Raw genomic sequence first — 15,250 nt, forward strand, 5'->3', positions numbered from 1 at the left:
GGTTGGAGAAGGAATATTGGATTTTCAGATTGAAAGAAAGTGCTTTAAGCTGCAAGAAGGAGAGAAAGAGCAGAAAACCGATCAATAGGTGAGAAGGTCATCAGGGTATTTTGATTACTGCCATTTCCTTTCAGCTGCCGGTTGGTTCTGGCAAAAAGAGTCCAAAGAGTGCCTCAAAACCAGTAACAAGCTGTCTTTAGGTCAACTCATTGAGTGCACTGGGATCTGTCTTACCTGCTTTACACCACTGCTGGTTCCCCATGATAACTGAGCTTGTGTCAGGTGTTACAGACATGCTAGCAACTTTTGGAGACTGCGCTATGCAAAGAAGTGCTTTCATCTAAATGCTAACACTGACAATGCAAAAATTATGTTGAGAAGTGACGTTTGCCATCTCAGTTTAGTGTGTTGGCATGCTAATATTGTTGTAGTTTCTGAAACCTGGTTAAAACCATCTGTCACTGACACTGTTATTCACATTGATGGATATAATGTATTCAGAGCGGATCATAAGGGCAGAGCTGGTGATGTTGCAATATACATTGCTGAGAAACTACAGTGCTCAGTCCTTCACTAAATTTCAATTCCAAGGCAATTTGAGTTGCTAGCAGTCCAAATAACTATAGCAAATTCTCCTCTCACTGTTATTGGCTGTTATAGGCCTCCATCGGCCATCATGAATGCAACTACTAGCCTTACTGAATTGTTGTCTACATTTTCTTCTGAAATCATATTTTTGGGTGATTTAAATTGGGACTGGTTGAGTTATAAATCTTCCCAGTTTAAGCAGGTTTGTGATTCTTTGAACTTAACTCAGCTTATTGATAGTCCCACTAGAATAAACCCTGCCAAACCCAATAACGATACCCTTATAGATGTCATTCTAACAAATGCAGCTCATAAGTATGTGTCTGTTGGTGTTTTTCCTAATGATATCAGTGACCATTGCACTATTGCTTGCATTAGGAGCACTAAGTTGCCCAAAGCCAAGGGCCTTATTGTGCTCAGGCGCTGCTTCAAACACTTCTCTGAGCAGGCTTTCCTACACAATCTGGCGGAGGTTAAATGGCACTTCATAGCGTTAATTCCATCTGTCGATGTTGCGGTTCAATTCTTTAATGATCACTTTTTATCGATTATTAATAGACATGCCCCCCTTAGAAAATTCAGAGTTAAGAATAGGAACACACCATGGTTTACTAAAGAACTATCTGATCTCATTCATGATCGAAAAAAGCAATGGTCCTTAGCTAGAAAGTCTAACACTTGTTATGACTGGCTTCTTTTTCGTGTCCTCAAAAATATATGTTCAGCCCTTATTAAAAAAGCTAAAGCTGATTACTATCTGAGCTTAATCACTGATTGTTTTAATGGCCATTCTAAATTCTGGAAAACAATTAAATCACTTCAGAACAAGAAGGTTTCTAGTTTCCCACAAAAACTGGAGGTCAGTGATTCTTTTATTTCAGATTCAGATGGTATGTCTAATGCTTTCAATGCTCAGTTCCAAAACGCTGGTCACATTTTTGATGAGCAAAGTCATGACTCTCTAAATGGTCGTACTCACAGCCCTAGTCAAGAGAGGAACTCCCCTGTTTTTGATTTTGCTTATTTCTCGGTCTCTGAAGTCTTACAGGGTTTGCACTCAATTGATCCTAAAAAGTCTGCCGGGCCTAACGGCCTCGACCCGTTCTTTAAAAAAAATTGCTGCTCAGATTATAGCACAACCAGTAACTGATCTTTTTAATCTCTCCCTATCCACTCACACACTGCCAGTTGTGTGGAAGCAAGCTCTGGTATCGCCCCTCTTGAAAGCTGGTGATCCCACAGAGTTGAATAACTATCGTCCTATCTCAAATCTTTCTGTGTTATCAAAGATTCTTGAGTCCCTAGTTTCTACTCAGCTAAAACTTTTTTTAAATTCACACAACATCCTTAACCCTATGCAATCTGGACTCAGATCAAAGCACAGTACTGTGACTGCCAGTCTGAAAGTCTTAGACGATATCAAGCCTTTGGATAAAAAATCTGTTTGTACCTAGCCAAAGCATTTGACACTGTAGATCACCACATTATGTCTAATGTTATGTTGGTGTCTTGTTTCGGTCATAATGCCATTTGCTTGCTTCAGAGTTATCTAACCGACCGTACTCAATGCGTCAGGTTGGGTAGTACTTTCTCTGACCCTGTCACTTTGGAGAAGGGAGTTCCACAGGGCTCTATTTTGGGGCCCTTGCTCTTTTTATTATATGTAAACAATATTTGTAATCAGATGCAATTGTCTACCTATCATATGTATGCTGATGACACTATTGTATACTCATGTGCTCCTTCTCTGCATGCATGCACTTCTTGATTCCAAACTGCTATTGAACAGTAAGAAAACCAAAGCAATGCTTTTCGATCCCAAGTCAGCGTCGTCTTGCCTCTCCTTGATGGCGTCTCTGTTGAGTTTGTCGATACATACAAATATCTGGGCTTTTGGTTGGACAGTAATCTGAACTTCAAACACCATATTGAAGTTCTAACAAATAAATTGAAATTCACTCTTGGCTTCCTTTTCAGACTTAAATGTTGTTTTTCAACTTCATCCCGTAAAAGGTTGGTCTCTGGTTTATTCCTGTCCCAGCTGGACTGGGGTGATACCATTTATAGATTTGCCTGTCCCACTGTTTTGGCCAAACTTGACCCACTCTACCATGCTACACTGCGTTATATATCAAATGCACCCTATAGGACTCATCATTGCAAACTGTGTAGCCTAACTGGATGGTCCTCACTTACTAGGATGCAGCATTGGTTTTTATTAATGTATAAAGCCATTTTAGGTAAGCTTCCACTCTACATGTATCAGATTTGCTCCAGTTTGTGACTCTTACAACCTCAGATCCAGTGCCTGGATACGGTTCCAGGTAGCTGCCGTGCGGACTGAGGCTTTAAAAATAAGTATTTTTTATTATGGTCCTTGGTCTTGGAATGACCTTCAATCAAGCCTAAAACACAGGGCACTTGTCTCAGTAGCATGTTTTAAATTGATGTTGTCTGAAGTCCTTACCACCAGCTGCTCTTGCAGTAATAAGTAGTGTACCTTTCTTACTGTTCTAATGTGCACAATATAAAGGTTAAATAAAAAAAAAGAAATGTGTTAACTAGCGCTTAACACAAGCAAAGTAGAGACAAAGTACAGAAGATAATGATAGGTCAGAGGCCAGAATAAAAAGTCAGATGATCACCAATGTAATCAGGATTTATCCTCTGGTGACCTTAAATATCTGTACCAAATGTTATGGAAATTCCATCCAGTATGTGTTAAAATATTTTGATCTAAACCAAAGTGGTCGACCGATCGACCATCACCGCCATTCCTCGAGTCAAGAAATATGTAGGCTCTTAAGGCAACCATTACAGTGCTGATACTGTGGTCAGGTTGGTAAAGAGAAACGAAAATGACCTCTCAGTACACATAAAAGCTTCAAATTGTTTCCGTCCGAATGTAAACATGTGAAAACATTAACTGTGATTGGGCAGTGATTAGAACAAGTTTCCACTGCACACAGGCCAAAACAAAAATAGAATTTTCAAAAAGTACAGTTATGAGTGTTGTTTATGGTCTCAAAGGGTAAATTGATACAAATTACTGTAGTTCAAAAGTCAATGTATTTATTGAAATGGTGACTAGTTTGCAAGACTAAGGGTATTCTTTTGCTACAGGACAGTTATTAAGGTATCCTTCCTCTTTGTCATACTTGTAGGATGCAGTAGAGAACAAATGTCTCATTCAAAACAAAATACCACAGTGCAATACACTCATTTATTTTAATAAATGGTTTTCTGTGTTGCTGTGATATCCTGTTTCTCAGACTTAAACACTATCATACCAATAGTTTCCTTCCTCGCAAGATTTTACTCAGAAAGTGAAGCTCAACAGTAAAATAAATGTAAAGCCATGGTCACACATAGTTGAGCCTGTCAAGTAAGAAAGTATAATTGATGATATGTTAAACAACCAGCAGCAACAATGGAGTACACTGTGGCTGACCCACAAGGGTTAGGAAACAGCAGAGCGACTAAAGGTTTGCAGGGGATCCGGCTTGATTGGAACGCATCTTTTACGCAGAAGATTACTCAACATGAGCATTAAATATTGTATGTGGTCACTTTGGCAGGGTTGGACGGTGGTTTGGTGTATGGTATGTTACTGTTTTGGAGTGAAGGTTAGCATGCCTTAGAAATAACATAGCTGGAATTAAATATATTCCCGCAAATAACTGTACACTGATTTATGTCAAAACCCGTGCATCTTAACGTTATATGAGCTGGTCTACTATGCTGAAAGAAATGTAAAAATTTACATTTTTTTGTGCAGGCCACTGTGTCTGTAAATGCTTTGGCTAAACTTGGTGTATGACTGTGTTGTGATTGTGTGTTTTAAAATGGACTGTAACTGTGCTGTAACCATTCTTGGGCCAGGACTCTTGAAAAATAGATTTTTAATCTCAATGAGACCTATTTGTCACGATCTGTCGGTGTTGTGTTTTGTCTTATCTTTTTCTGTCTTTTGTTTCCTGTTTTATTTTGTAAAGTGTCACGTCCTGTCTTGCCTGTTGCTGTCTGTCTGCTTTCCCTCCCTGATTGTCTGATTATGTTCACCTGTGGCCCATGTGTTTCCTCCTCCCTCCTCACCTGTGTCTTGTTGTGTGATTAGTCTTTTGTGTATTTAAGTTCTGGGTTTTCTGTCTGTCTTTGTCGGTTCGTCTTGTACCATGATTAGTTTTGCGGTGAGTGTTCTGTTTTGTCTTGGTTTATCTCATAGCCTTGAAATAAAGGAGTTTTTTTTCAGTTTATATCTGCAATTGGGTCCTGCTTCCTTCACAAACCGTAACAGAACGAACCGACCAAAAAAATGGATCCAGCGGATTATCGTGAGATGGATCTGTTAGATCTAGACTTCGCTTTACGATGTTGTCATGCCGCGTGGAAAGGAACTTCTTCCAGGAAGGACAAAGAGGCTATTCTTGAGAGGGCACGAATGGAAGTGGCCGAAATGCCTTGGTTGAGGAGTTCGTTGCCGGAGTGGTTACAGCTCTTCACAAGTTGTCCTGATGACTGGTCCGATGCTTCTGACTCTTTCTTGGGATCCGGCCTGGCGTTTGGAGGTCCACGGAGTCTCCAAAAGACCTCTAAAAGACGCAAGGTCAAGAAGCCAGCTCATACTCAGGTACCGGTCCTAGCAGCCATGACTCCGGCTCCAGTGCCGGCCCCAGCAGTCATGCCCCCTGCTCCAGAACCGGACCTTACAGCCATGTTTCCGGCTCCAGAACCGGACCATACAGCCATGTTTCCGGCTCCAGTGCCGGCCCCAGCAGTCATGTTTCCGGATCCAGAACCGGACCATACTGCCATGTTTCCGGCTCCAGTGCTGGCCCCAGCAGTCATGTTTCCGGCTCCAGAACCGGACCATACAGCCATGTTTCCGGCTCCAGAACCGGACCATACAGCCATGTTTCCGGCTCCAGTGCCGGCCCCATCAGCCATGGTCCCTGCTTCAGCTCCGGACCTTACAGCCATGTTTCCGGCTCCAGAACCAGACCTTACAGCCATGTTTCCGGCTCCAGAACTGGACCTTACAAACATGTTTCCGGCTCCAGAACCGGACCTTACAGCCATGCTTCTGGCTTCAGGACCGGCCCCAGTACCCATGGTCCTTCAGTTTCGGCTCCAGGACTGGCTTACCGGCCAACGCCAGCTCCCCGAGTCCTGCCGGCGTACCGGCCAACGCCAGCGCCCCGAGTCCTGTCGACGTGCCGGCCGACTCCAGCACCTCGTCTCCAGTTGGCTGTTCAGCCGACGCCAGCTCCCCGAGTCCTGTCGACGTACCGGCCGACTCCAGCACCTCGTCTCCTGTTGACTGTTCAGCCGACGCCAGCTCTCCAAGTTCTGTCGGCGTACCGGCCGACTCCAGCACCTCGTCTCCAGTTGGCTGTCCGTCCGACGCCAGCTCCCCGAGTCCTGTCGATGTACCGGCCAACGCCAGTGCCCCGAGTCCTGTCGACGTGCCGGCCGACTCCAGCACCTCATCTCCAGTTGGCTGTTCAGCCGACGCCAGCTCCCCGAGTCCTGTCGGCTGTTCAGCCGACGCCAGCTCCCCGAGTCCTGTCGACGTACCGGCCGACTCCAGCACCTCGTCTCCTGTTGACTGTTCAGCCGTCGCCAGCTCCCCGAGTCCTGTCGGCGTACCGGCCGACTCCAGCACCTCGTCTCCAGTTGGCTGTTCAGCCGACGCCAGCTCCCCGAGTCCTGTCGACGTACCGGCCGACTCCAGCACCTCGTCTCCTGTTGACTGTTCAGCCGACGCCAGCTCCCCGAGTCCTGTCGGCGTACCGGCCGACTCCAGCACCTCGTCTCCAGTTGGCTGTCCGTCCGACGCCAGCTCCCCGTGTCCTGTTGGCTGTCCGTCCGACGCCAGCTCCCCGTGTTCTGTTGGTGAACCAACCGTCTCAAGTCTCCTCTCCATTTCCCTCTCAAGTCCCTTCTCGAGTCATCTCTCAAGTCTCCACTCAAGTCCCTGCTCAAGTTCCCTCTCCAGTCTCCTCTCAAGTTCCTACCCGAGTTCCCTCTCAAGTCACCTCTCAAGTCTCCTCTCCAGTGCCTTCTCAAGTCTCCTCTCGAGCTACCTCTCGAGTCCCCTCTAAAGTCTCCTCTCGAGTCTCCTCTCGAGTCTCATCTCGAGTCCCCTCTCCAGTCTCCTCTCAAGTTCCTACTCGAGTCACCTCTCAAGACACCTCTCGAGTTCCTTTTCAAGCCCTCTCTCGAGCTCCCTCTTGAGTCCCCTCTCGAGTCCCCTCTCAAGTATCCTCTCGAGTCCCCTCTCAAGTATCCTCTCGAGTCTCCTCTCGAGTTCCCTCTCAAGTCTTCTCTCGACTCTCCTCTCGAGATCCCTTTCGAGTTCCCTCTCAGCTCCCCTCTCGAGTCTTTTCTCGAGTCCCCTCTAAAGTCTCCTCAAGTCCCCTCTCGAGTTCCCTCTCAAGCCCTCTCTCTCGAGTCTCCTCTCGAGTCCCTTCTCAAGTCTCCGTTAAAGTGTCCTCTCAAGATCCATCTCAAGTCATCTCTCAAGTCAACTCTCGAGTCCCCTCTCAAGTCTCCTCTCGAGTTCCCTATTGAGTTCCCTCTCAAGACACCTCTCGAGTTCCCTCTCAAGTCACCGCTCGGGATCCCTCTCAAGTCATCTCTCAAGTCAACTCTCGAGTTTCCTCTCGAGTCTCCACTCAAGTCTCTTGTCCTGTGCCGTTGGAGGTTCCGCTGGGGGTCCTACCAACCCTATGTGCTGTGCCGTTGGAGGTCCTGCAGACTAATCTTCTGCCGGGGGTCCTGCCAACTCCATGTCTTGTCCCGTTGGAGGTCCCGCAGACTACTCTTCTGCCGGGGGTCCTGCCAACTCCATATCTTGTCCCGTTGGAGGTCCCGCAGACTACTCTTCTGTCGGAGGTCCTGCCAATCCCATGTCCTGAGCCGTTGGAGGTCCCGCAGACTACTCTTCTGCCGGGGGTCCTGCCAACTCCATGTCTTGTCCCGTTGGATGCCCCACCGACTACTCTTCTGCCGGGGGTCCTGCCAACCCTATGTCCTGTGCCGTTGGAGGTCCTGCAGACTACTCTTCTGCCGGGGGTCCTGCCAACTCCATGTCTTGTCCCGTTGGAGGTCCCGCAGACTACTCTTCTGCCGGGGGTCCTGCCAACTCCATGTCTTGTCCCGTTGGAGGTCCCGCAGACTACTCTTCTGCCGGAGGTCCTGCCAACCCCATGTCCTGAGCCGTTGGAGGTCCCGCAGACTACTCTTCTGCCGGGGGTCCTGCCAACTCCATGTCTTGTCCCGTTGGAGGCCCCGCCGACTACTCTTCTGCCGGGGGTCCTGCCAACCCTATGTCCTGTGCCGTTGGAGGCCCCGCCGACTACTCTTCTGCCGGGGGTCCTGCCAACCATATGTCCTGTGCCGTTGGAGGCCCCGCCGACTACTCTCCTGCCAACTCTATGTCCTGTGCCACTGGAGGCCCCGCCGACTACTCTCCTGCCGGGGGTCCTGCCAACTCCTTGTCCTCTTCCATGGGGGATCTTGCTGACGCCTGTCCCACCGGCTCCCGCTCCTGTCCGGTCAACACCGGCTCCTGCCCTGTCCTCTGAGAGCTGTGGTCTTCGTCCCTCCTCGAACTCTGCCTTGCCCCCGGGCCGTCCGCCCGAATTCCCCTTTTTGAACTCTGCCTTGCCCCCGGGCCGTCCGCCCGAGACCCCATCCATGGTCTTTGCCTTGCCCCCGGGCCGTCCGCCCGAATCCCCCTTCTCGGCTTCTGCCTTGCCCCCGGGCCGTCCGCCCGAGATCCCTTCCTGGTCCTCTGCTGTGCCCCTGGGCGGTCACCTCAGTCCCGTCCTCCTGACCCCCTCCACCCACCCTGGTGGCCTTAGTTATTTGTTTATTTGTATCTAGTTTTGCGGTGAGTGTTCCGTTTTGTCTTGGTTTATCTCATAGCCTTGAAATAAAGGAGTTTTTTTCAGTTTATATCTGCATTTGTATCCTGCTTCCTTCACAAACCGTAACACTATCCTTGTTAAATAATGGTAAAATAACATTTTAGAAAAAACTGGAACTGAAAAGAGGCCCCCCTTTGTGCAGGCTGGGAGAATGTTTATATTATCTGGGATAAATGGTTTAATCTTCACTGAACCTTGGCATTAATTAAGAGAAAACAGCGTTGCCTGTATTAAGGCCACAACATAACTGCAACAACAGATGTTAAGTTTGTAAAAAATAAATAAAAAAAACTGAGAAATCACAAAACTAATGACTAATTAAAAAGAAATATTGTTGGTATTTTTAGGAAGAACTTAACCGTTGTGTTCGAAAGCTGTTACCGTTCATGGTGTTCACGGGTCAATTTTGACCCATGATTTATTTCAGTCCAAAACACTCAAAAATAATGACTATCATCGATATTGTTTTAACTACATCATAACTAACTTATTATGCATTCATAACCGTACAATCCTGTTATTTTATTTTATGGCCCCCAAAAACCACTTATTTAAGTAAAGCATGTGATTCAATTCACTCATATTTCCTATAGTGAAGACAGTGGATCATTATGTTATCTGACTATAATAGACTACTATTAGAATACAATCTCCCCAAAAAAAGTTTTAAAATATTGTTACAGTGGATGAAGGGGGTTGGGCTGGGGTGTCTAAAGTCAGAGATTAATCTTGATTGGGCCACATTTGACCCCAAGTCACCCAAAACAATTCTGCTAGGTCTTCCCAGACCAGGGGCCTCATTTATAACGCTGTGCGTAGGATTCACGTGGGAAGGTTGCTTACGTAGTAGAAATCCAAAAAATAGGTAAAGAAATGTTCCGACATTTTCCGATTCACCCAACATTGCGTACCGGCGAGGAAAGTGCGTACAGCACTTCCTACGCCGGTTTCCCTTTATAAATCACATCGACTCGAAATGCGGTGCAGCTTTTCACGTCACGACTATATTTGCCTATAAATAGTCAAAGAAACGCCCATTCATTCATTAATTTTGAATGGCTATATGAAGAAGATCGCAGGAAATGACGACAGAACAGCTAAAAAAGACATCTCACACCGTGTCAGATTTTGGTTATTTTGGGGAGGTCGAGATAAATCATATTGTTTGGTGGATGCAGTTTGAACCAGAGTAGCAGCATGGAGGTCGGATCGTCACCAAAATAAAGAAATAAGTGGTCCGAAAAAGGTTAAAGGTTAAAGGTTAAATGATCGGGGAATCCCTCCGGAGTGGAGTCAATCCGGAGGGTTTGACTCTCCCCCCGCAGAAACTCTATATCCACCAGTTAAAGGAAATACAACTCATGTGTTGTGTTATATTAGCTGTACAATTTACCACATATGGTGTTCTCAGTTTCCATACCTCCTGTTTTTTACGAGCGACTTATCAAGTCTTGCCAGACGGCATAAAACACGATTAAACATGATAGTGTGGTGACTCTAGTTAACCATAATTCACTTTTGGGTCACAGTTCCTACAAGGACCTTGTTTAGTGTAACACCGGAGATATAGGTTGCCAAGCTAGAGCTAGCAACACACTCTAACTTGACTCTCATCACTGAGTACATGTCTGATATCACTATTGCTTGATGGAAAATAAAGAGTGGAAATCCATCTTAAATACTCCGCCTCCGACTTCTTCTTACCGGCACTACAATAGTATATAAAACCATGCTTGTATCTACAACCTATAGAAATGCAAAACGGCGTCAGTTTAGACATAATTCTGTCCTCCTGCTTACCGCATCATTTATGAGAAAACATTTCATAACATTAACACAACGTATTCGACGTGGTTTTAAATCCGTATTTATTTATTTCTCCAAGTTATGTTTTTGTGTACACTGAGGAGTCTCAAACAGGCGTTTGTTTAATCTTTTTAAGATTGGCCTTAATCAATTTGTGAAAATGAATTCTTCATATATGATAAATGAGAGGTAACATTTTATTTATGGTATTATTTCCGCATATTTCTCTCCATTCTTCCTTCTGCCAACGGTGTCGCAGTTTCTCGTCTCTCCCGTTTTTGTGCTTAGTGCGTACGCATGGGTTAGAGTTTGCATGGAGGACCGCACATTTTCCCGTCAAGTTAGTATTTTATAAATCGCAAACATTGCGTAGAAACTGGCGTACCTCATTTTTTTGAGCGTATATCCCTTTATAAATGAGGCCCCTGAACACCAAATGATACACTTTTTTGAGACCTTCAGACTTGGCTAAAATTGTCCAAATCAGTTTTGTAGTGTTTACATAGCTGTTGTGGAGGATATCATGAAGCATTGTTCCGTAAAAAAACCGGTTACAATTATATAATTGTAACTTGAAACGGGTCACAGGAGCCCCGAACACAACATAAGGGTTAAAAGCAGAATCAACAATAAATGAATACTTGCTTCACTTGTCCATCCACTGCATGCGCGTCTTTTTGTTTAGTTCAGAATCTGTATATTATTGGCACAATAAACCACAACCCACAAACATACTCACTTGAAAGCAGACCTTTATACATATTTACAAAAAGAAAAAGACTCGCATGATGAGAGGATATCAGTTTAAGACAGTTTCATTCCTGCAAAGCAGTCGTTATGGAAAATCACACAAGAGAAATATTGACAATGAGATGTAATTACAGGAAAACAGTGAAACACAAGAGGCCGTTGTAATGAGAGGAGCAGCTCTGCACTTACGTCTTAAATGTTTAAGATGGTGCGCAATAAAAATGTTTCTTAGGACTTCTGCTTCCTACTCGTGTGCTGTTTGGATCTGACACAAATAAAGACTTACACACACATTACACACTCATACTCTCACTAGGCTATATCCTCAGGCTGAACACCATACACGCTTTTTCCTTGCTGCTTGCTTGTCAACATTTTTGACCAGCCTGTATTTTGCATTTGCCTAGCCTAACTTACCTATACCATTAGCTTTTGTAATGTAATGATCAAAACAATTTGTTTAACTCTCTTTATGAAAAGTTAAACAGTCCTGCAGGTTTATGATGATTTTTAAACGTTTTTTTCCGACAAGGTAGCTGAACTTCCTGTTTTTAATCTTTTTGCTAAGCTAAACAACTTCCGCGGTAGCTTTACGATGAAATAAGAATTGTATTAATGTACTCAACTAGAAAAAGAAAAAATACATATGTTACAATTTTAACTATTCTTTGTTGATAGATTGGTATTTTTTAACTGAATTGGATGATAGCCCCAAACATTTTGGCAAATATATTTCAGATTAATTTTGTTAGAATTAGCGACAGCTTCCATGAGGGAATATGCTAATAGCTAAAGGTTTGGAGTTATTGGATATTTTGAATTGGAGGCTAACAATGTAACTGCCATTTTTATGTTGGTTACAAAGTGTTCACATTTTATTACAATTATGGGCAGTTCTTTTTCTTCTACAGAAAACAGCAATATCATGTTTACAGAAAGGCCTCAATGAAGAACCTCATTGAGATCTAGGATGCTAATGGATAGCAGAAGCTAAGAAAGAAAAGCTAAACTTTCTCTTTCTTGACATTTATTTAGTTCTTAACATTTATCAGCCCAGTTAGTAGCCTATGTCAATGGCTACGACTCATAACGTTTACTTTTCGTAACCTACATTTTAGATTTGCCAGCTGTCTGAGAACACACTCAATCCTGATTTGACTTGGATCATACTGCCAGCTTCACACTCACACCCTTTCATTTTGAGGCGTGTCTGCACCTGACACTTTTAACATATAAACTCTCTCTTTCGTTACTCAAACACACATTTAAAAGTAGCTCAGCGCTGGTTAGCTCTTTCATGTGGCCAAAGCCAAGAAAGCCAAGGAGCCCAGCCCATGTTAATTTTCTGCTCTAAGTCGGTCTGGTTTATTTTTCTTACAGAATCAAAAGTGTCTCCGATCCATTGCTGAGATCCCTGTTTGGCAGATTTACTGGCTGGCCCATGGCCCTGCATTTCAGCTCCACTCACTCTGATCCTACTCTGACAAACACACACAGATCTATACTTTACAAGAACACACACACATATTCAGAAATACATACACAGCAGTGCAAAGGGTTCAGGATCCTGCATGACCCAGCATGGGTAATATTTAATTTAATATGTGCAGAATTGCGTGCATGACTTCATCGTTGTTGGGTGAAATTAAATATATGGAGATATGGGAAGCTGTAATTGTTGGACTAAACCAGGGGATAGTCTTCCCGTGAAGTAAGTTTTAATTGAATTAGTTGTCTTGCTTTCTCCATGTCCCTCTATTCTTACTGTTTATTAAAAATCTGAGTTCTGAAGTTTCAGCATTTGGTTTCTATTTGTTGTTCTGAGGAACTGGAAGAGAAACAGGAAGACAAAGCATCAGATTTGGAAAGAGAATTGTAGTTCCTGCTGCTTTTTAAATGCTTGCCTTATGGGACGGTTAAAAACATAAAATAACCGTGGTTGCAGGCAGGCACAATCTGAATTTCCACAGGTGGGAGTGGAAAGGTGCATCAAGAGAAACAGATGTTAACATTTGTAGATTTTACAAAACAAAAAAATACTGTGCAGACTTCAATGTGTGGGCATACAAACATACAGTAGGCCTACATACATACAAAGACAAACCAACACAAATGTTACATTAGCAGCCTGTTTGTGAGACAGAATTGGCAAAAAATGACCACAAAATATCTGACCTCACAACTTCTGAAACAAGCTGTTTCATTCCAGATTAAACAAATAAATACAGATAAGAAGAAAGTTAAATAGAGGTGGAACGCTTTGTGTTGGTTTAACATTTAAACATTTAGAGAAAATCAAAATGTACTGCCTTGAAAGTCACTGTAGTCGTCTAAATCCCTCACGTCAGAGTCCACATGACGCCAGTCCTGTTCAGCACTTTCTCAGGTTCCACTTTGTATAATAAAGGCGTCTTTATTAAACATCAGGCCTGCTTCATAATTTACAACCAAATGTCATTACCAGCTGCAGCTACGGGACCAGCGGTATATTACTCCACTGTTTTAATTTGGCTGGAACCCACACAAAGTCACCAACGGCCCATTTTAGGTCCAAACCAATGGGTTGTAAAACATGCATTTTCTGTACAAAGTCTATTGGCATTTCAGTTCACACCTCAATCCTCAATGGAAACATCTTTTTAAAAGCATCTCGATATTTTACTCAGACATGTTCAAAGTTCAGCAAGAACAGATTCTTTTTCAATAGATGCAGAACCTCTAGAGGTTTTCAAGTGCTAGAAATATCCTTTTAAATACTACCAATTAAAATATCTGTGCCTTTTGCCAAATAACCCTTGTTAAATATTAAAATGTGTACATTGGTGTGCAGATTTTGCTTTTGCCCTACAATAAACATGTTTTCTAAATCTGTTCACTGTACTCATGTGGGAGAGCAGGGAAACAAAACCAACACCCAGAATAGGATTTTCTCTGACATTATAAAACACACCAGATCTACTAGGTCCTTATTTTCTGTTCACTTTTTCCCACACCTTTATTCAGCTGCGTGGCCGTGCCATAAATTAACACTACCAGCCAACATTTGTGAAGCTTTCAGGAGAACGGAATGGAAACATCTCCTGTCGCGAGTGTGTAAAAGAAGATGTGTAACCTCATCAAAGCTGTCGCCCTGCTTCTCTCTGCCCTCATCTTTGTGGTCACACTCCGTCATCTTGTGTCAGACCCCACCTATCTGAAGAAATAACTCTCTCTGTACTGTAGGTGAATTGTTGGTCTACAGTAAACTGTATAGTTTTTGGGTAAAAATATGCATAATCAGTGCTATTTACCTTCTTAAAGGCCTTTAAACAAAAATATCACTGCTGATTATTTTCCCAAAAATACCTTTAAACTTATTTTGACAGTGAACAATAGTTTACTTTTTGTCCCCATGTTTTCACTTTCCAACAACAAAGCTAGACAATCAAAATGTTTTGAGAACACCAAGGATGGAGTGTCCTTGAAACATGAACGCCACACATAGCAAAGTTTGTAAAATGCTGATTGCAACTTTCGAAATAATTTTGCATGTTCCTGTGCGATGGTTTTCAAAGTCGCCCAAATTGAATGGAAACCAGTGTCTGCCTGGAAGGTACGAAATCAATCTTAAAGACATCTGTTCTGCTATGGAGGATAATTGGCAGAGTCTACATGACTTATAATCAAACATGCAGAGCCACCGGTATGGTGCTTTAAGGCAGCACTCATTTCAGAAGGGTTGGATGATTTTTCAAATGTGGAATATCTACGTTTGGATTTTTTTTTCTCTGTAGAGGCTCCAAATCCGAAATCCCATGTCCTTGTCACGACAGGTAAACTGAGACGTGTCGCTTCATCCTTCATTCTACACGCTACGCAGCCTAAGGGTTTCTACTTTTTCCTTTTTATTCACAAGTTTTTTGTCCAAGTGTCTCTGTTGTTCTCCCCCTCCTGTACATACTTCAGTCAGACAGTTTGTTACTATGATGAAAGGATGCCTTTTTTGTTTGTAGATAAGTGCATGCGCATGTCATAGTCTCTTTATGTACAGTGTGTGTGTCTCAGTGTATAAGTTAAGTGTGTGTATGTGTGTGGACGTTTATGTGTGTGTTTTTTTAAGTCACTTAAATCCGCCCTCCTGTTCCGCTACACATTCAAGCGCTCCTTGGTGCCCTCTGCTGCGGCTTGCTCCT

The 15,250-nt window shown here is 43.7% G+C and overlaps 1 protein-coding gene across 3 annotated transcripts in view; it reads right to left on the reverse strand.

Moving 5' to 3' along the window:
* Window positions 1–11,062: 11,062 nt before the first annotated feature.
* sema3h (sema domain, immunoglobulin domain (Ig), short basic domain, secreted, (semaphorin) 3H) overlaps window positions 11,063–15,250 on the reverse strand; it is a 79,785-nt gene continuing 75,597 nt past the window's right edge. For all 3 annotated transcript variants that reach the window (XM_079674534.1, XM_079674533.1, XM_079674535.1), the window contains one exon: window positions 11,063–15,250. This exon is cut by the window's right edge and continues 417 nt beyond it. In XM_079674534.1, coding sequence (XP_079530660.1) covers window positions 15,212–15,250 — 39 coding nt within the window. In that variant the 3' untranslated portion in view covers window positions 11,063–15,211.

Source organism: Notothenia rossii, assembly GCF_949606895.1.
Source record: "Notothenia rossii genome assembly, chromosome: 4".
NCBI lineage: Eukaryota > Metazoa > Chordata > Actinopteri > Perciformes > Nototheniidae > Notothenia > Notothenia rossii.